The sequence below is a fragment of the Alligator mississippiensis genome, chromosome 6 (genome assembly GCF_030867095.1).
Source record: "Alligator mississippiensis isolate rAllMis1 chromosome 6, rAllMis1, whole genome shotgun sequence".
Taxonomy (NCBI): Eukaryota; Metazoa; Chordata; order Crocodylia; family Alligatoridae; genus Alligator; species Alligator mississippiensis.
The window spans coordinates 2915942-2936685 of record NC_081829.1 but is presented as its reverse complement, the minus strand read 5'-3'; the positions used below and the strand labels follow the sequence as shown (position 1 = coordinate 2936685).

The 20744-nt window shown below is 52.5% G+C and overlaps 1 protein-coding gene across 3 annotated transcripts in view; it reads left to right on the top strand.

Moving 5' to 3' along the window:
* The window catches only part of ARID1A (AT-rich interaction domain 1A), a 96909-nt gene that overhangs the window by 24950 nt on the left and 51215 nt on the right, over nt 1-20744 (top strand). Inside the window, exon 1 of one of the 3 annotated variants that reach the window (XM_059729496.1) lies at nt 1579-3069. The exons of the other annotated variants lie outside the window; for them this stretch is intronic. Within the exon in view, the coding sequence (XP_059585479.1) occupies nt 2152-3069 (918 nt within the window). The 5' untranslated portion in view covers nt 1579-2151. Of the gene's footprint in view, nt 1-1578; nt 3070-20744 lie in introns of those variants that run through there. 3 annotated transcript variants of the gene reach the window in all.

The following is a 20744-nucleotide window of genomic DNA, read 5'->3' as shown; positions in this document are numbered from 1 at the left end:
GCCTGGAGAACATTGTAGGTCTGCGGGTTCAGATCGGATTGTAAGATGTTATTTTTTTCCAAAGCAGAGCTGATGCCTACTTTGCAGCCCCCAGCATTTCCCTGGTAGCTCCTAGCGTCTTGGGAGGCCAGTCCTGAGAGGGGCCTTTGGGTGCTGTTCTAATGCAAGGACTAACGTTAGCAACCGTTACATATTATCCCCGTACAATAAATATTAGGAAAAAAGAGAGGCCGAGTCTCTGTCTCCAGGCCAATTTGCTGAGGCGGAATTTGCTCTGTGTTGAACAGTCTATTGTAAACTGGCAAAGCTGCTTTTGTTAGGGAGCCTGCAATGCAGTTTGTGGCTCTAGAATATAGTCTGAATTTTGCTACCCATTGACTTGTGCAAATCCCTATCCCTGCCTCCACCTTCAGACTGAATCCCGTCTAGGTTTTAGTGTCCACGATTCTCCCATCTACGTCGTTAGAAAATATATATTCTACGCTTGGCCGTGAATGCCACTTCTCTTATAGGCTTGAAAGCCCAGATACCCACTGCACGTGCATGGGCGGTACTAGCACTTGTTCAGCGTCTCATCTGTGTCTTGCTTCTTGGGCCTCTGGTCTGCTCATTTGGATGCGCTTTGTGTCACGTGAACTGTGGCTTGCTAGCTATGGATTGCCACCAAAAACCCCTTTCCTGGGTAAACCCGAGGCAGGTAATTGCTGCGGGTGCCTTCTGTTCCCCGTGCCACCGGAGAAGGGAAAGACCGTTCCCACCAGCCCGTCCCTTGTTCAGGAACCCCCGTAGCAAACTCGTTCGACATATATGTACAATCGCGTTTGTTCGGGAAAAGTTCCCCCTTCCAACAAGCATTTCTGAAGTCGGGGGAAGTCTCGTCAACTGGGTTATCAACGCTGATATCACGAAGACTACCACTTCCTAATGCCGGAGACTTGATTTGGCGGTCTAAATTCACTTTTATTTTGATCTAGTTTCATTTTGTTATCGTCTTGGATCACACGCGTGGTTGAGGGAACCGTCGTCCCCGCGGCACGCAACCGCAGCGCTTGGGCTACAGGACTTGGGACAGGGCCTGCTGGCTCCAGGGGGGCTTCGCCTGGGCAGAGAAGACGGTTGTAAGGGGACCCTGAACCACCCCTCGACCCGCTCAGTGCCTGCCAGGGCCATGCGCTGGACACACGTGTATAAAATCACGGGGAACAAGGGCTGGAAGGGGCCTCGGGAGGTCAGAGCGGGGCCACCGGGCCTCCTGCTCCCGCTCTCTCCCCTTCCGCAGGTCTTCAGCGGGGGGTTCGCTGTCCTGACTTAGGGGCTCCGCAAGTGGCACGGGCCCAGCGAGGGGGTGGGGGTGGTGGGGGGCAGCATCTCCGGGGGCAGGGAGCAGAAAGTGGAGTGGGGGTGGACGCAAACAGCACTTCCCAGGACAAACCCTTTGCCAAAAAACCCACCAAAACCCAGTGTTTTGAAGTTGTTTTTAATGTCCTAAGAGCTGGTGGCACTTGCGAGCGAGCGAGGGCGCGGGGGCCGCTCGCCCGAGCTGGGGAAGAAAGAGACTTTCTTTCGGAGCGGCGCATTCCCGTCGCAGTCCGCTCCGATCCGCGCCGGGTTTCGCGGCGGGGGGGAAGGGAAGGGAAGGAAGGGAAGGGAAGGAGCCGAGCCGAGCTGAGCCGAGCCGCCTTTTGTGGCGGCGAAGGGCAGGGCAGGGCAGGGCAGAGCGGAGCGGAGCGGAGCAGAGCAGAGCAGGGCGCCGCTCCGCGGATCCGGATCCGCCGCCGGAGTTGCGAGGCGCCCGGGGCCGGCCGCTCCTCCGCTCTCCTTTGTGACGGGGGGAGGCTCCGCTCCGCGCGGCTCCGCTCCGGCCGGCCGCGCTCCGCTCCGGGTTTGGCAGGCGGCCGCGGCGCTGGGTAAAATGGCAGAGCCGAGCCTCGTGTCGGAGTGAGCCGGAGCGGAGTCGGGCGCTGCTCCTCGGCCCCGCCGTGTCCCGGCCCCCCCCGCCCGCTCGCCCGCCCGCCCTCCTCCCTCGGCCCGGCCCACTCGCCTCGCCTCGCCTCGCCTCGCCTCGCCTCGCGGGCCCGGCGGGGATGAGCCCCGCCTGAGCGGGGAGCAGCGGAGCAGCGCCGCGCCGCGCCGCGCCGGGGCGGGGGGATCATGGCCGCGCAGGTGGCCCCCGCCGCCGCCGGCAGCCTGGGCGCGCCGGCCCCGGCCGAGCTGAAGAAAGCGGAGCGCGAGCAGGACGAGGCGGCGGCGGCGGCAGCAGCAGCGGCAGCCGCGGAGGAGAAGCCGGCGGGCGAGGGCGCCGCCACGGAGGCGCCGGACGAGAGCAACGGCGAGCCCGAGCCGCAGGGCCCCAACGGCAGCGCGGGCCCGCGCGCCCACCCCGACCCGCCCGCCGCAGCCGAGGCCGCCCCGCCGCCGCCGCCACCACCGCCCCCGCCGCCGGCCTACGGCTTCGGGCCGCCCTACGGGCGCGGGGCGCCGGCCGCCGCCGCTGCCTTCCACCAACATGGCGGACAACAAAGCCCTGGCATGGCAGCGCTGCAGAGCGCCGGGCTGGAGCCGGCCTACCCGGGCGCCGCCGCCGCCGCCGCCGCGCCGCACAACTCGCACGAGCACGGCTTCGCCAACCACCAGTACAACTCCTACTACCCGGCCGCCGCCGCCGCCCGCGGCCCCGCCGCCGCCGCCGCCTTCCCGCCGGCCTACGCCCTCGCCGGCTCCCCGCGGGGCGGCGCGGCCAAGCAGCCCCCGCCGCCGCCGCCCCCTCAGCGCCTGGGCGCCGCGGCGGCCGCGCAGCCCAGCGCCACCCCCACGCTCAACCAGCTGCTCACCTCCCCCAGCTCGGCCCGCGCCTACGGCGGCGCCTACCCCGGCGGCGGCGGCGGCGGCGGCGGCGCCGACTACCCGCAGGACGGCGGCAAGGCCCCGCCGGCGCCCGCCGACATGGTGTCCCCGTACGGCGGCGGCGGCGGCAGCGCGGCCTGGCCGCAGAGGAGCCACCACGCGCCCGTGAGCCCCGGCAGCAGCGGCGGCGGCGGCGCGGGGCCAGCCCTCAGCCGCGGCCCGCAGGTGAGTGAGAGGGCGGCTGCCCCCCTCCGGCCCCGGGAGCTGCCATTGTGCCTGCGCGCCCGCGTCTAAAATGGCTGCCTCCCCCCGCCCGCCCGCACGCACGCACCGCCGGCCTTTGTGCCGCGGCCCGGCCCGGGCCCGGGCCCGCGCACCGCCCGGCGCCGGGATTTGAATTATGGAGGTAAAATCCTGCTGTCAAAGCCAGGAGACAGTTGGTCTTAGGTTGACATCCTCTCTGCGCGCTGATTGGCTCCCCCTCGCCTGCTCCTGGCCATTTGTAATTGCCTCTGATGTCATGGCACCGCCATCCCCTCCGCGCATCCCCCGCGCCCGCCTGCACGCCCGCCCGCCCGCCCGCGCGGCGCCCCTCGTCCCCTCAGCCACCGCCTCGGGGGAGGGCCGCGGGAGTCGTGCCCCCCAGCAAGCAGGCGGCTGCTGCCGCGTGGCCTCGGTCGCTCGAGGGCGCCTCGTTCCGGCCTCGGGAGGGCCCGTTTGGCAAGGTGGCTTCTCGGGATCCCCGGGCTTCAGGGCTGTTCTCGCACCCGACCGGGATCGTTTTCGGGAACGCCAGCGGTCTTCGAGCGCTGCGGGGCCCGGCTGCGTTGGGCGCGCCGCCCTTTGGGAGCGGGGCCGGTAAACGCGTCCGTGCGTTTAAGCCGTTTCTCTCGGTGTGATTTTCTTTTCCCCCCCTGTTTGTTGTTAAAGCCCCGGTGGAAAGGCGAGGGCAGGCTGTGGGGGTGCTGCACGGCACTTTTACCCATGTGCGAGTCAGACATTTTGGATCCGGAGCCAAGGGTTACTCACCTCTCGTTCGTATCTGTTCTTACTAGGTTTGAGGAGCCCCCGTCCGTGTGCGCGTCTCGGGCAGCGTTGGCAGACTTGTCTCTCTCCTCTCTGTCCTACCTGCGGAGACATTTGATACTCTAGAGTGTGACTTGCGCCTCCAGCTTTCCCTCCTCCGGCGTGGCTCCGAACTTTCATTTTTTGCTCCTTGATTACTGTCAGTGGTGTCTGCTTCCTCCTCTCCGAGCGCTGCAATCGCCCTCTCCCTTCAGTTGAAGCCCTGCTTCCTGATGAGGGTCTTCTCTCTGCTGCGGTCGCTGCGCTGTCTGCAGGGAAGGAGTAGGGACCCCTCTGGGTAGATATTCCAGTCCGCTTGTCTCGTGTTTGCAGGTAGGATCTTGTGGAAACCAGCAGGAAGGTATTTTATGGAGCAGTCGGGTGCTCTGTCCAAAAGTCCTCCTGGACCCAAACGGGTATGAAGAGGCAGCCAAAGATTAACCAGTCCAGGGAGGCGTGTGAGTGCCGTGGGCTACCAGTGAGAGAGACCACACGATAGGAACCTGTTCTTCCTGGAGGGTGGGAGCCCAGCCCTGCGTTGAACGTCCGAAGTGTGGCTTACAACCGCGTGAGACGCCTGGTCTCGGGTGGTTGGTGAGCGCACGTTTGGTGTCTTGGGAGCGAGTGTGACTTAGCATCAGCGCCGTGTCCAGAAAGTTTTGTGCTCCAAGGATGATCAGAACTCGGAACAGGTACAAATGCCTTCTTGGGTTGTAAACCGCCAAAAGGTTGTTGCCAGGCGTTGAGAAATGGGTTTTCGGGCATTGTCCATGTTCTTGCAGAAAGTTAAATGGCTACGTGTGTGACAGTGCACAGCCAAGCCATGACTTCCTTGCAGTGTCTTGCTGGTCGGAGGATGATAGAGGACTTCGGGCACGAACTGTTGTATTTCTGTCTGAGGCTGCTCAGTCATGCACATGAAGCTTATTTTTTTCCTGAGAGAAGTAAGGATGGGGGGTGGATGTGATGGACCTAACCCAAACCATCTCCAACCAACCCACCAGCCCTAGGAAATTAAAGGTCCTCTAGCTGCAGTCCCGGGGAAGGGGCCTGGGAAGAGTGCTCTTCTGGTTTCTTCCATGAAGTTGTTGTACTTCGGGGAGGAGAGGTTAAGGAGAACAGAGCGGACCTCTCCTTTGCTTCTCCCCATGCATGATGCAGTCAGTGAACTTAGCTGCACTTTGTTCACTAAGTTATTGCTTCATTCTTCTTACCGGTTTGGAGGCCCCTTCTCTGTTGGGACCCGGGAGCACCTGGGCACTTCGGTAACCCCTTGCAGCTCGGTCTGTGGGAGTCCTTCTCGAGAGAGGCCAGTTCTGTATTTGTGTGGACTGGGTCCATGCACGCTTCTGTTTGCTCGAGTGACCTTTCTAACCCGGAGCGGGGCCAGAGATCAGAAGGTCTGTCTTGCAGAGTAGGAACCTAGAGGTCCCTGGCTGACTATGGGGACGACTCGTAGAAAACTTGGAGCTCTTGGGGGAATGAAGGAAGAAGAAATGGACCCTTTTCTGTAGCGTGTGACAGTTTTTGGAAGTAGACCATGGCTTTCTTAAGTTTTTGTAAGGATGGGGCGGGGGGGACGGAAAAAGTCTGTGAAGTGCCCGGGAGGAGAGGCTGCCATCTCTGTAATACAGAGGTGGATGTCTCTCTTGGTACAAACTCACTACAGTCAAAGGCATCTCCTGTAATGAGAGATGTCTTTGGATCGCATTAAACATTCACGTGTTGGATAAACTCCCAATAGGTGCACTGTCATCCAGAGGCCTGTGTTACAAGTTCTGTGAATTCAGTTTAAAAACAATGACATGCTAATAAAAAAGAAAAAAAAAGTATGTTGGGCCCATTGCCATGTAATAGCAGTTCAGTTGTTGACTTAGTTCTCAACTTTAGTAGCAAGCGAAGCATGAAAAATGTTGTTAAAAATATGGTTTTCAAACTAAATTGGCACTAAATGGCTCTGTGCTGCCAATGAGCTGTGATATCTTGGAATCTGAAATTGAGCCCTGGCTCCTGTTGGCTTTTATCGCAGGGTTTTTTCTTGCTCGGTTGTGTATTGTTAGCAGGCCTTGTGTTGCCTGCGAGGTGTAGTAAACATTAGACCTCTCCACAAAAGGGAGAGGTGCCGTTCTTTTGTGGCGTGGGCCTTGCCTCTCAGTCGCCCTCAGGCTTTGTCTGAATCGGAAGAGCGCGCTAATATAATTGCATTGATTTTAAAACGAGCATAATTAATTGGCACGAGCCCCCCTATGGTAGACGCACAGAGTTTAAGCAAGTTTATTCTAAGGTCCGGTTGAGTTAAGCCAGCATGCTTGTCTGCTGTAGACTAGGAGTGGACTCCACTCGCTGTTCATATATTTCTCTTTTGGTTGCTGTTAAGGTGGTGTTTCAGGGCAAGGATGATGCTTTTTTCTGAGGTCCCTGAGTGATGATGAGCTAGTGGGATCTATTGGAGACAGCATGATCTAATAGATAGGAGACCTGAGCGGGAGTCCCAACTGAGCATGCTTTTTTCCCCTAGTCCTTTGCCGACTGTCTCCGTAACCTCAGCTGAAACACTTGATCATTCGGTGCCTGACTGAAGTGGGGTTAATACTTGCTCACGTTAGTAAAATGTGCTGAAATCTATGAATGAAAGGCATTATGAACGCTTATTTATTACCATGCACAGGGTGTTAAGATCCCCTTTTCCTCATCTATTATGTATGGCAACTCCTACAGTGCGACTTTTATTTCCAGGATATTAACAGGGATGTGCTGTCTGGAGGGGGTACGCGGGCGCGCACGCGTGCGTGTGCCTTCATGGACCATTTCTGGCAAGCATCTTTGCTCAACAGTTTTTGAAAACCTTCAGCCAAGTTTCCCTGTTGTTCCACGTAGCAGTTCAGTTCAGCCTTTTCAAAAAAAGGGCTACGACTATGTTTGGTGTTGTGAATGGGATTTAAGGGAAAGGATGAACCAGATGTGCCTGTCTCGCGCAAGCATATCTTGGAAATGGTGGGGCAAGGCACACGCGCAAGTAGTGGGTGTGTTGGGGGGAGAGGGGGGTTGTTTAATACAGTATACCTGTATCTTTAGGGCACTGACCTATATGATTAGAAACTCGGTATCTTCACAATACTCTGGGCTTACGCATAGCACCTTTCATGCTGGGGGCTGGACCTGACGGTCTTCCAAGGTCCCTTCCAGCCTTACAACCTGTGAACCTGAGAGCATTGTTTAATGTCTTCCTGACGGGGTATTAACGTGTAAATGAACAAGACATTTTACAGCCAGGTGTCATGACACAAGCAGCCAAACTCTCTGGATGTTACAGCCCCTTCACCACCTTCTATCCTTGTCCTGGCTGTAGTGCTCAAACAGAGCGCCATCAGCTCGGGAGTCCCACTGCCCGCTGAAGGAGCTGTACCTGCTGTTCTCACAAGTGACACCTGTGTTCGCCGTAATCGAAGTACTAGAGGGAGAGAGGCACGCGCGCTCTTTTCCCAGTTTATGCACTTCATGTGTTTGACAGCCTCTCTGTGTCTAGTCAGTTGGGATGTTCAGGTGCGACTTCTGTCTCCGGCACTGCTCTGAAGAGAAGCGTCGCTGGCGTACCGTTGTCCAGGTCTTGCCAAGAACGTCTGAAACTTTCACGCGGTAGCAAGGCCAAAACCGAAGAGGTAGGCAGATGCAAAGAGAGCCAGAGGGGCTGCCCTGACGATATTTAGCGGTACTGTGAGGCCCTTCCCATTTTCCTCCTGCAGAGACCCCTGGGAATATGGACAGGGAAGCACCATAAACCCCCCTTTTCCCGCTTGCATTTCAAAATGGAAAACTTCAAATGCTAGCTGACTTTAAAAGGCAGGCCACTTATTACTCCCTTTAATGGGCTGACTTCAGCCAATTGAAGCTGATAAATGTCGTTTGTGAGGCCTGCTGTAGGGCTCATGTCCATGGGTTGACAAAGTAGACTGAGCTTCTGCCAGCTGAAGTCCAAACCGTAGCCAGCTAGAGATGAAAGAAGGATGGGATTGGAGAACGGGAGCCACTGCTCAGTGGCCGGTGGGCAAGAGGGGTACGATTGGCACGTGTCGTGTCCGTGCTTCTGCTGTCCATCTGCCTGCGGGTGACAATGGAGAACTGGACAACACTGCCTTTCAGTTCTGCCCCGCTGCTGCCTGGGGAAAGCTGAGCAGCTGCACGGGGACTGGAACTGCTTTCTGCAGGCTCAGGAAGACAATGCTGCATCTGTTAGCATTTGCTTTTGGGAAGGTTGTCTTTATAATATTCATAGCATAAATGTAATCTCTCTTTTTTTAAAAAAAATCTGAAATTCCACAAAGTCCTTCATCTACCAAGGAAAGTTTGCCCCCGGCACATGCATCTTTCCCAGCATTACCCCCTCATGTTGTTGTTTTGCTGCAAAGGAAGCTGAGGCACAGAGGTTATGCATTTTGCCATCTTTGGATGCCCAGTCCTGCCACCTTACCCGTAATTTGTTATTATGTGTTGACAATGTATTAAACCCTATTTTCCGGTGTTTTATGTTTAAGAAACGCAGTGCCCAGCCTGGCCCTGTGAGAGGGAGAGGACTTGGCACTGGCGAGGCTGGAACGGGAGGAGCTGCCTTGCTCTGGTTTGATCTTATGTGCATATTTGGCTTATGCCCGTAGTGACTTAAGCACGTGATGTAAATATGCGCACATGGGCCAGGGAGGGGTTCATATGTCTACTCCTTTCGGCGTACCTGCCCTCCCAGGGTCATAACTCAGCAGCTCAGCAATACAGCTTGGACAAGTTATTGTTCCGTGCAACAGAGAGAGGCATTTGCGAGTCTGGCACGGTCTTCTTTCTGGAGCATTTCTGAGCTTTGTATAAATACTTGCTGAGCTGTCACAATGTCTGTGTGAGCTTTCTGTAGTGACATGTATAAGATGCTATATAATAGTAGGTAAATTTAATAAAAGCTACTCAGTAAACAGTTCCTTTCTTCATCCTTTTACTTTGGAGGTAGTGTGGATGAAACCAGAACCTTCTTTTTGCGTGTGTTGGGGGAAAGGCAAGTAAGGAGGAAAGACCGGCTTGCGGAAAACACGCATCTTGCTCCAGCGGGAGTTCCTCTCCCCGCGCCCGGTTGGTGTATAAGCAGCGCTGATGCGCCATGCTCTTCCATTAAAGTCACTCGCTTGGTTTGCCATAACCTGCATGCTGCTGTTCCAGTTGGAGTTTGGCCGGAGGGGTATTCTTAAGGCCTAAAAAGGAAGTCGCTGGTTAGGTTCTCCCTATTTTTTTACCAACTATTAGTACTGGCAAGGCCCAGGCTGTTCAGGGATAATGTTCTCTCTCACTTGCAACTGCTAAGGGACTATGTCCTGGAGAAGCTGGTAGCCTTTTAATTAAAAAAACCAAAAAAACAACCCAAACTTCTTGTGACTATTTTCTAGGAGCCGTAACTCTTCCATTGTTTGCATGAGGTTGCTGGAATTTCCCAAGGAGAGACTGATGTCATAGAAGTAGCTTTTCTTTGTGTGAAACTTTGTTCAGGTTTGACTCAGAACTTCTGCAAAGCACCTTTCCCCTTCTGATGTCATTGCGATGCTGGCAGCCTGCCCAAGGAATAAGTGAACACTAATATCAAAAAAAGCCGGGCCTGTGTCATCTCTGCTGCTTCATGAGAGTGGGTGACCTCTGGGGTGGAAATGAGTTTGGCTTCCCCCAGTATTTAGCCACCGGCTTGTCTTTTTTTCTTCCACCTTTCCCTGGGGGCATCGGTAGAATTAAGATTGCCCAACTGCTTGCTGTCAGCACATTGTTTTAATGCAGAGGGGCCCAGTACACACGGCTCCTACTGACTTCTCTTGCAGTTGGGTGCGTCGTACTTCTGCGTATCAAGCCCCAGATGTTGCACAGCGGGCACCCAGAAAGTGGTCTGTTCGTGGCCCATGGGCCCCAGACTGGTCTTTTAGGTTTAACAGTCTGGTGGGCAAGTACAGAGCGCAGCTGTCCTGTGTTGTACGGCATTGGCTTGTTTGAATCAAGCGACCGCCGTTTAATTTTCATTCCCGCCGTCCTCTACTTTGTCCTCAACATGTTTTCTGATATTTTTGTAGTAGAAAGGACAAGGATCCTGCAAACAGTTCAGTATGTCCCTGACTTCTTGTACCCGGAGTCTGGCAAGTGTCCTCTGTGTGTGCATAAAGCTACTTTGTGCCCAGGTAACACCTACGGATGTCGAGAGGGGACCAGGCTTAGATGGCTGGAGCATCCTGAGCTTTGGTGATGCTTGAATTTGCAATATTAGTGGTGTTTTCAATCCTCTCTTATGCATTGAACGCATTGCTGAGACTTCTGGATTATCTCTGCTAGGACTGGTTAGTTTTGAATGCAGTCCCTGGGACAGTGCTCTGTCCTGGTCTGGTGCCGTGGTGGTAGATGCAGGTTTGGTTTCTAGTGCTAGACTTTGTGGACGGATTCAGTGGTATCCTGTCTGCTTCCACGGGATCCTCTGTAATTCCATCTTGCTTAGGCCTGATCTAAAGCAGTGTCTTGTCCCAGTTGATTCCTGTTTCTTACACAGGTACAGGTACACACACAGCTAGTATAAATCTGCCCATGCTTTAACTGTGTTGGTTTTTAGGCCAGTAATTGGAATAGTGCAAAAAACATAGCGGCTGAGACCTTAGAAGGAGACAGGATATGATTGCAGGGATACGGGCAACTCCTTGGAAAGGTTGGTTCCTGCTCTGGGATTGGGGGAGTGAAGTTGACCTCGGTGCTGCTGAAACGATCCTGAGCAACCTCTCCACCTCCTAACTTGTCCGCAGCGAAATAACAGTAGCTTGTGCTCCATGTTTCATGGACTCCGCAGTCTTGGACAACACTCAGGAGAGCCAGGTTCATGTGACTTGTTGGGAGGTTGGAGGTTTTTGTCTACAAGGAAAGAACAGCTTTTTTTGGTCCTTTTCCCCGTAGAGTATTAAATTGGTGTAAAACTTGGCCTTAGAGTTGACTCTGTTCCTCAATTAGACACTGAGACGGGGCAGTATTTGGTAGGTAACGTTGGTAGGGTTCCTAGGTAGTGGAGGACACTTCTATCACCGTTACAGTAACTTCCTGAAGGAGTTCCCCTGCTGGGTGGCTCTGTTGACTTGGGTTGTGGGGGCTCTTTTCTGATCTCTTGCCACTTAACACATTGCACAGGGTTCTTCTGTCCGTAGATATCTGATCACTGAAGGATTTTGTTGAAGGAGCTTGGTTGTTCTTGTCTTAACACGTGAACTTGTTCCAGGAGGCCAGGCTTTGGCAGCCCCACACAGTTAGCCTGGTTATGTTTCACTGATCAGGATCCTTTCTGCCTCTCGCTTTGTGCCTTGCTCTCCGAGACTATCAAGGGGTAGATTTAAAGTCCAAATGACTGTAGGACTATGCACCCTGCCCAAGCTTCGAACAGTATCTGGTATTCATTAACTTGATGTCAATAATTAAACTCTAGTACTGAGCTCCCTTGCCACAGAATAGTTTGAAGAAGAGTCTTTTGGTTCTCCAGAAGAGGTATTTAAGTGGCGAAAGCTTTGGAGTTAGTTATGTGTTTTAAAAACCATCTTGTTACTTTTTGACTTGTGTTGGGTACCATTATTAATAAAGTGGAAGGCCCTGCATTTAAGACTCGTTTGCCAAGTAAGCCTGCGCATCAACAGCTTGCCCATACAATTGCAGAAATTGCATTTCTGTACTGCATTAACTGCCAGCATGTTGCGACAGCGGCCCTAGAAGTACCTGGGCTAGACCTCATTGGCCAGGCTGGAGACTTGCCTCATCCGTTCCCCTACTATTGACTTGGCGGTCTGGTCACCTTTGTGTATCTAGTCCTGACTGCTGGGAAGGGCCCCAGAGAACTAATGAAGTATATCCAATACAGCCAGGTACAGTGTCTGTCTTGCACCTGTATCGCACGAATATTCAAGGCCTGGTCTTCAGTACAAAATTTTGCTGGCAAAACTTGAAGTGCCCCTGCGTCCAAAGCACCCCCGCATTGGGGGAGCCTTACTTCTGCCTCTGACCAGCTAATGGGCAGAAGGGATGTGTTGGCCACTCGCACCCCTTCTGTCACATGTCGTAGTCGCTTCAGCAGCTGGTGTCTTATCGGGGTGCACTTGGTGTTCGGGCAGGTCTGCGGCTGAGTGGGGGTCTCCGTGCCTGCACCTACAGGTGCTGTGGTGGCTTTGCTGTCTGTGCCCGGAAGTCCCAGGGCAGAGGGGCTTAAGCATAGACCAGGCGTGAAGTACTTGGAAGGGAACCATTGCCAGTCCCTCGCAAATGTTTGTGCATGTATCCTCGTGGCACCTATGTAAAGTAGGGAAGCGCTGTTACAGCTTGCGCGTGGAGGCCTAGAGGGACCAAACCATGGGCCCAGGGTCACGCAAGACTCCTGTGCCTCAGTAGGGACTTGGAAACCAGGTCTGACAAGTGACTGACCTGCAGGGTCATCCTTTCCTTTTGGGAGTGTGGTCGTGCCTGTACCGTGTGCCCGCCTGGGCTCTGGGACAAACCATCTATTGGAAATGCTGCTTGTGGCCTGAGCAAGGGGAGCACTCTTTTGGGGAGCTGTGGATGGTCTCGGGGAAGCAAAATCTCCAGTTGGCAAGAGCATGCTGCCCATGGTCTGCTGATGCTGAGGTGGGCAACCGATAGCAGTGCAGGAAGAGGGTCTGTTACCATTGTGGAAAATGCCCTACCCAATTAATTTTGATTTTCCAGGGGAAAGGGAGCTAGTGAAAAGACCTGACCGTAGCGGTCAGTGATGATGAGAGCCCGGAGAGGACTGCAGCAGCTAGAAGGGAACAGGCAAATCCACCTGGGTTTACCCACTTGTCTGTACTCCTCAGGGATGCTTCGAGAGCATCTTTTGGGTGCTCCCTCAAGACAGAAGTGAAGAAGCTTGTTTCCACTTGGAGATGGTTTGATTACCTGGCACTGGAGAAGAGGTTTCCCCTTGAAAAAGTTATATGCAGGTTTGATGTTGGGTTGTAAAATCAAATGAAGTGATTGCAGCTCTGTGGAATATGCCAGTGCAGTTCAGTGCTGCTGTCTGATCCAAAAAGACTGCCGGCATCACCCGTTCACACTCTCCACCCGCTCCGTGACCTGGGAGCCTGGAGCCGAGCATTGTCCTAATGCAACTTGCAGGGGGAAAAAAAACTTGAGGCTAATAAGACGCATTAGTGTGAGAGTGCTGGGTACCCGGAAACGCAAGCCTCAGAAAGCTGCTTTTCTGGTTTATTGACTGCCTCCGCGCCCATTAAAAGCGCGTTGCATCGGGAGGTCAATAATATTTGTGCTGGGTAGTGCGCAGGTATTAATGTTAGCTTGGAATTTGGTCGCGCTATGCAGAACATTAAACTGCAAAGGGTTGTCACTGCTGTCAAGGTGTAATAGTCATGTCTCATTTTCCTCTTCTCATTCCAGTCGCCTTGTGGTTTCTTGTTATACCTGTTTCTGAAACCAGTGAAGAGTTTGCAGCGTTGGCTGTTCTTCCTCTCCTGCTGGTGCTGGCGCAGGCGTTAATTTTGGTATCTGCTCACCAGCAGCCAGCACGCTCTTGTCCTTTTAACTTGCAGAGCAACTCCCAGTGTTGACAACTTTTGCTTTTAAAAGCAGCCCATTGTGTCTGGACTGATGGGAGGATAGAAGCTCAAAGCCAGAAGGAAAGGCCGGAGAGAAACAAACAGCAGATTTAGGCTTCAAGATTGCTGTAACCTGGCATTTGGAGCTGATAATTAAAAAAAAAATACCAAACAAAAAACCAAGACACATACTTGCTTCTTTAGTGGCCTGCTCAGGGACCTGTGTCACTGCAGAGCTGGGGTTCTTACAGGACTTGCCAAGCGGAGCATATCTGAGTCGGTCTGGTGCTGCCTTCCTTTTTATCCACGGCTAGGTTGGAGTATCTGTACTGCTCTCAGACGATGCAAACTTGGCTGCAGTTTTGAATTTCTTGCCTACACGGTGTCTGTTTGCCTCCCCCAGCCACCCTTCCCTTCCCGGCATAGACGTGACTGCAGCCCCGCTTTCAGGATGAAAACGAGTCACCTAGGTAGAAATGCTGGTAATCAGTTGTTGTTCGTGATGCTGCTAAGCACGGGTGGCCTCCTTGCCTGGCTCTGGGTGCCTATGATTTCCAGGAGGTGTAATGAATGGCATTGCTGAGTCGGGTGGGAGAAGTCTTCTAGTAGGGGCTTTGTGGAGCATCCAGAGCTGTTGCTTACCTGATCCTGGAGCTGCTTGCTTTCTCTCTCTTCCCCCCCATTGCAAAGGCAGAAGATTTCAGCCTCGCAGGCCTTGTCAGAATTGCTCTGTAAGATAGCTGGGGGTAGGGGCTTGAGTAGTAGCAGGATGCCTGTGATCTTTTTGGATCTGTCCATGGAGATCTTGCTCTTGATGAGCCAAGCAGCAAGATCTGTGACTTTAGGCCATTCTTGGACTTCGGGAGTGCCTGGGAAGGGTGGGATTCTGGGCTACATCGTGGAGCAGCCAGGTTACTACCTCTGCGTGCCTCATTCCTTATATCTAGTCTCTTAATTGCACAAAGGGACAGCAGACGGGTAATCTCAGTTTGCCGGCTATCCCCTCCCAGCTTTTACACACTATTGTGGCCTTCCTCTGTGCTCACTTTATGAACGGCTTGAAAACAGAAGATATTTGGCTCTCTTGCTACTGCAAAAATAAAGGCAATGCAATCCCTTATGGGTACTACAAGTCCCAGCATGCTCTGGGCAAGGCAGCACAGCATGCTGGGATGAGGTAGCCTCCGACAACTGTACCTCTCTTACAGTTGAGCGCGGCTGCATCTTCCACCTTGCAGTGCTGTGCATTTCTATAGGGCCGAGATTGCTGAGGGCCCTTATAGATTTAAAATGCTGCAAACTAAGCCTCCCAGCACCCTGCGCAAGGTAGGTTGTTCCTGTTCTATCCTTGCAGGCGCTCATTCAAGTCCCCTCATCTGGGCAATGCATTCATCCACCTTTTTTATCCTGATTTCAAACAACAAAATCCCTCTCCCCCTGCTCAGATCTGCAGACTTCTAATTGTAATTTTCCTGGGTGCTTGGGAATTTGCAGGGATGTAGTATCCCTTTTTTTACAAGTGAGAAAACTGTGAGGCAGGGGTAAAAGCTGGCTGTGAACAGTCACAAAGCCTGGAATAGCCAGGACCCGTCCCCTGACTGCTCTGCACTTTAGCCAGAGACCATTTTTACCTCCTCACAAGTTGGATGGAGCCCTGAAGCTCATATGAAGTTGGCAACATCATTTTTTCCTGACTAAAGTTTGAGCACCCCTTTCTCCATCGCTTCAGAGCGGGAAGGGGGTGGAAGACGGGGGTTTTATTTTTTCTAACCACCTCCCAGCGGACCTTCCAGGTCGTTTAGGGACACGGGAACCCAACCTCATTTTTCTCCATACCGTGTATGCAGACCACCCATTCTGCCTGTCTTTGCACGGGGGCGTGTGCTGACTCGCGTGCAAGTTTCTCTGTGTCCGTGTGGCAGAAAAGTGGTGTAGAGGGGGAGGGAAAACCTAACGGATGCTGGAGCCTGTCAGGTTTCCACGTGCAGAGAGCTCATAATGGGTTAACTAGACAACCGGTAACTTGGTTTTGGAAACCTGTGTTTTGGGTGCTCCCCGCAGGCCTGAAGACTTCTAGCACCAGCACTTTTTAGTAGCTGCGGGTGTCCTGTGCCTGTGCCCAGTCTTGCTCGTTTGGGATGACGAGCTGGGGTATAGGGAACCCGATGGCTAACGGCGACTGGTGGCTTATGGCTCGCTGTAGCTGTTTGAACACGCGTGTTGGCCAACTTTTGGGGGTGCTTTAAGGTCTGCGTGACATCCAGAGAACGTTTTTATGAAGCAAGGTGATTTGGTCAAGACTCCATCGCTGCTCTGTGATGCAACATGAACGGGTGTTGGTCCCGTCCTCGCTCGGCAAGAGAGGACGAGAGGGATAGAGCCATTCCTGCCCTCCTTCACTTCCATTTTGGAGAGTGGGGAAGGCATCTCACTGTGGGTCCGGAGGGTTCAAATCTCACTCCAGGCTCGTGCTGAAGCCTGCCCCACCGTTAACTTGCTTGTGCTGGGGAGTGAAACCCGGCTGGGTGTTGCCTTAACTAAAGCGAGCCTCAGTGCTTGGGTGAAGGTTTGACCTTGACATTCTTCCAGTTTGAAAGATACTTTGACTATTGTTTTACTCTGGGAATGGGACTTAACCAACATGTGAGCCTGGTTATTATCTCTTCTGTACGATGGGGCTGGTAGAAAATGTCACAGTAAAAAAAATGTTGTCTCTGGTAACCAGTTCCCAGTTGATTATGGTGGGGGGCATAGGACGCTGGTTCAATTTGGAACCTTGTTTAATGTCCGGGAAGGAAGTTAGGTGGCCTTTCTTTGGGAAGGGGAGCACCTTGACATTTTTGTGTTTCCCATGAAGTTATCTTGGATGGCTTCTTTTTGGAAGGGAGGAATCTGTGGGCAACTTGGCTGGGCTGTGTGTCAGTCAAGGTGACTGAAGTCCTGAGATGCGTTGGGGTGAAATGCGTGACTAGTTACGTGAACGTGTCCTCTGAGAGGAAATGATTTGCATCTGTACCAGAAAATCCTAATCTTGTTCAGTTTTTGGTGTCTGCAACTAGTGAAGGAGCCCGCATCTTAACTATCAAGACGCTCACTTGACACCTGCCGTCTATTTACAAGAGCATCAGATAGTTTCACCAGCTGATCCCCACTTCTGAACAACTGCAGTCCTACTTTTACTGACCATCTGAATTAGCTTGTAGAAGTTGGCGTCTTGGCATAGTGACAAAAGCAATAGCTTTAAACTTTCCAATTTGCCTTTGCTGGAAACCAACCTTGTAGGCATTCATGAAAGAATCTCAGGCTTTAGTTAGATGGTAGAAATGTACCTTTTCCTCTTTTGTTTTTTTGTTCTTCTGACCTGGCAAGGTGTGGACAATCATCTGTAGAGAGCATCGTGGGGGCACACCGGGCATCACCCAAGTTTGGGATTTTTCTCCCTTTTCCCATCAGTTTAGAGAGCCGTTGGCAGACTCAACTACTTATGCAAGGACTCTTTTGAAACGTCTTTGATGTCAAACCTTGTTCCCACTGTCATGCTAGATTTTATTTGTTTTTCATACGTCCAGTCTTGCCAGCTGTGTGTATTTTCTGCCTGGGGGTGTACTGAACACCTTTTAAATAAGGGTGTTAGACGGTGCAGAAGTGTGAAGCTCAGCTAGAGAGAGAAGGGTTTTTCTCTGTCTCTTGTCTCTCATGCTGTTTTTATGCTTCACAATTAGTATGGTAGACTCCCATATTTGCACAGCCAGTGCAGGCAAGGCTGGGCCTGTCCGTCTGTCGTCCTTACAAGCGCTGTGTCTACTTGAAACAAGGAAGAACTGCTGTCCTAATAACCAGGCTGCAAAGCTTACCTTGCAACACTGGTTTTTTAGGTATGATGGGAAGATACCCTAGTAATCTAATATGTGGGTCCGTGGAAACTGCAGGTTAACAGAAAACTTAAGTGCAAGTCGTCTCTGGATGTGGCAGTAGCCATGCTGGGGATGAGGGAGCGGTGCAGCTTAAAGTCATGCGGTGTGAGAAGTGCCGGGGCTGGTGTTACCGAGCGATTTACTGGGTGAGAAGGAAATCCTAGAGCTTCGTTAAGCAAAACTTGGTGGGCTGTTTAGAAAGGCTGGAAACGTCACAGGCCAGGGAGAAGAGCTGGAAGCCTGACTTCCAACAACCTGGATCTGCAGCGCGGGGGGAGTCCCTGGTTTCTTCCAGCTTGAGCAGCAGCTCAGAAAAGTTTCCTCTGATGAAGATGTGCACGTTACTAGCAGGGCTTTTTCTGTCCCGTGTGGGTTGGCTCTCGGCAAAGGTGATGTGGTTAATGTGACAGATTTGAAGAGTTCCCTCCGCACCACCAACAGCTGTGATTGTACATCTGGGAGCGACCTGAGCGCTCCTCGCTGGCAGCGGGGGGGAGCGCTTTCTGAAGCGCTGCTTTCTCCTTTGTTGTCAGTGCATGATGAGCGCAGTTCTTCAGCTTCTTGAGGTCTGTGTGTTGGCAGAGGAGTAGAAAATACGCTGCATCCATTTCTGGTCCATCAAAAAGAATAAAAACTTGGGTTTCTTCTAGTTACACGACTGAAGCCTATTAGGCAGAGGCCACATGCTGAAATGCTTTGGTGGCCACCAGTAACTAATCCGCTTTTATGACTGGTAGTGAGAGAGGAGACTTTCACTTCTAGGTCACTGGCTCAAATTTGAACCAGGTTTCTCGTACTCTTTAATTTGTCAGGTTGGGTTTTTCCCCCTCCCTCCTGCCAGCAGCCTACAGAAAGGAGTTGGTCTCCCGTGTGTTTGTGTAGGGCTAGGAATCCCGAATGGCTCTTGGCAGTGTCGGATGCGGGGTGTTCTGGGGGTGCGGACTCGGGCCTTCTCAAAACTACTCTCATTTCTGAGATTTAAGCTCACGGGAAAGACAGTGGGGAACTTTGGGACTGTGAGGGGGCTCGCCGGCTTCCCTTTCCTGAGCCTTTCGACAATTTGAGGAAATGTCAGCTTTGCTCGTGTTTGCTAACATGAAAAAAACACTTCCATGCTGCATCTTATCTGCTCCTACAGGAAGCTTGATTGCAACATTTATCGGAATAAGCGCAGCATTTCCTTCTAAGGGGCTTCCAGAAGTCAGATACTCTCTTGAAACATCTTGTATATTGGAAGATGATTTTTTTATTTTAAACTAAATTCTATTTATTTCAATCTTCTATCCTTCTAGAAGAGACGAGCTTGTTTAAAGAGCGGTGATGAATTATGCCCTGCAATACAGTGCGCTAATCTTTCAGAAGGTGATGGGAGGTAGGGAGTTCACACTGGGATACCGACCTGAACACAACCGGTTACACCTCAAATAGAGCAGGTGCAAGTGCTTCTAGGTGGCAGGTGAACCCTGTTTCCTGATGAATGGGAGCGCTCATTCGTTTCCTCTGACTTTTCAGCTTGAACTTTTCACTGTCAGGTTGGGGAAGAACTAGAAGTTGGCTTAGGTGTTGCAGAGAGCTTGTGAAATACCGGTTGGTGAAGCCATGGGAGAGCAAGCAGACACTAAAAGCCAAGTTGAATGCTAACTCCCTATTTTTCTACCAGGATGGTGTAGCGGTGCAGTCGGCACACTGTGAAAGGTGGGAAGTGCCCATCTGCCTCTGAATTCCTTGGGCCAGCTGCTTAGTTGGTATAAATGTTCATAGTTCAAGTGATGTCGGTTGACAGGCCAGGCCATGATCCGCTCTTTCTTGCATCACGTTCTGCTGATGAGTGCCTGTTCTTTCTATACCCGCCACTCGGATACCATTATGCCCCTCTAATATGAAGCAGGACTAGTGTATTGAGATCTTCCCATGTCTGGCTTGTTCTGATGCACTGGTCTCTGTAGGGTGTCTTAATGTTTTTTTCAAGCTAGGAAGCCCTGTAGAGACTGGTCTTGCCACATCAGGTTTACCGAGCATGTAGGGTCTCCTTGCTAGGGTTAGATGCAACGGCCTTCTTGAATCTGGGGACCTTTCAGAGATGTTTGTAGGCTCCCAGCGCGGCCTGTCGGATTCCAGCGCTTCTGCGAGCTCTTCTAAACCCTCATCACAAGGACACGAAAAAGGAAAGGAAGGACAGAGTTTTTTGTGTCACATCAGCCCGTGATGATGCTTGTTAAGTGTAACGTATGAAACTAGAACTAGCTGCCGCAAAAGAGAAGTTTGCACGTCCCCCGACCGTAGGGCTGTGTTTGTATTTGAGATGGGTTTTTTGCGCAGTTGAGAACCCCTCCGGGGTCGAGACGTACCAGTTGATTGCTTGAATTCAAAGAGCCAAATTCTCTTTACGTTCTGAGTGATCCTTCGCTTGCCAGCTGATCGGGATGCATTTGTGTCTTTTTCTCTGCCTTGGGATAATGTGGCCCATTGTCCCTGAATGGGAGGAAGGCACTGGAAAGTGAAAGCATAAAGCTGCTGATTCGGTATCCTGTTCATGTCAACAGTGCCATAGGTGTTGCCGCTTTGGGGCAGTCGAGGCCCCGTCACTGGCCGGCTGTTTTTGCACACTTGTAGATTTGAGAAAAAGCCACATACTTAAGTTCCTGGGAGCCTGGCCCATTTGTCTTGTCTAAACAGCTAAATCCGATAGGTAGATAAAATCCCCTCCACGCATAAATGCAGAAGAGGTGGCAGGTTTCTGAGTGAGAAATTGATATTTCTCCTTGCTCGTCTCCTGTATTAATTTAGGCCTGACAGTAAGCATAAAACAACCTGCTTTCTGATTTCTCTAGTACCAGAGACTGGTTGTGCCTTTGTGCCTGGGTAACGCGATGCTTGCAGCCGAGGGGGGCGGAAAGGGAGGAAAAAAAAAAAAAAAGAGGACAGTCTTCTGAACAGAAATCTAATTTCTTTCCGTCAGTACTGTGCAGTCCCATCTGGGCTCAGCCGTGGGGAGCTGATGGAAGCTGCATCTGCGAGCGCGCAGAATGGTGTTAATCAGGGTTTTGTTGGTGAGAGCTTTCCTCTGTTTGGTGGCTTGCAGGTCCCAGGGGTTCGGTGGTCCCTGTCCTCCGACCAGCTCGAACGTGGTGGGGTCCAATAGGAGAAGCTGCGGGAACAGCTGCCGCTTCCCCCTGAATTCACAGGAACCGAACGGCCTGAACCGTCTTTGTACAGGAGCTCAGCAGCCAAACAATAGTTTGTGCTCGCAGGGCCATGTGGTGAGGCACGTGACGCGGTGCTGTTTTCTGCCGGGGTCCTTGCCCATCTGTTCTCTCGG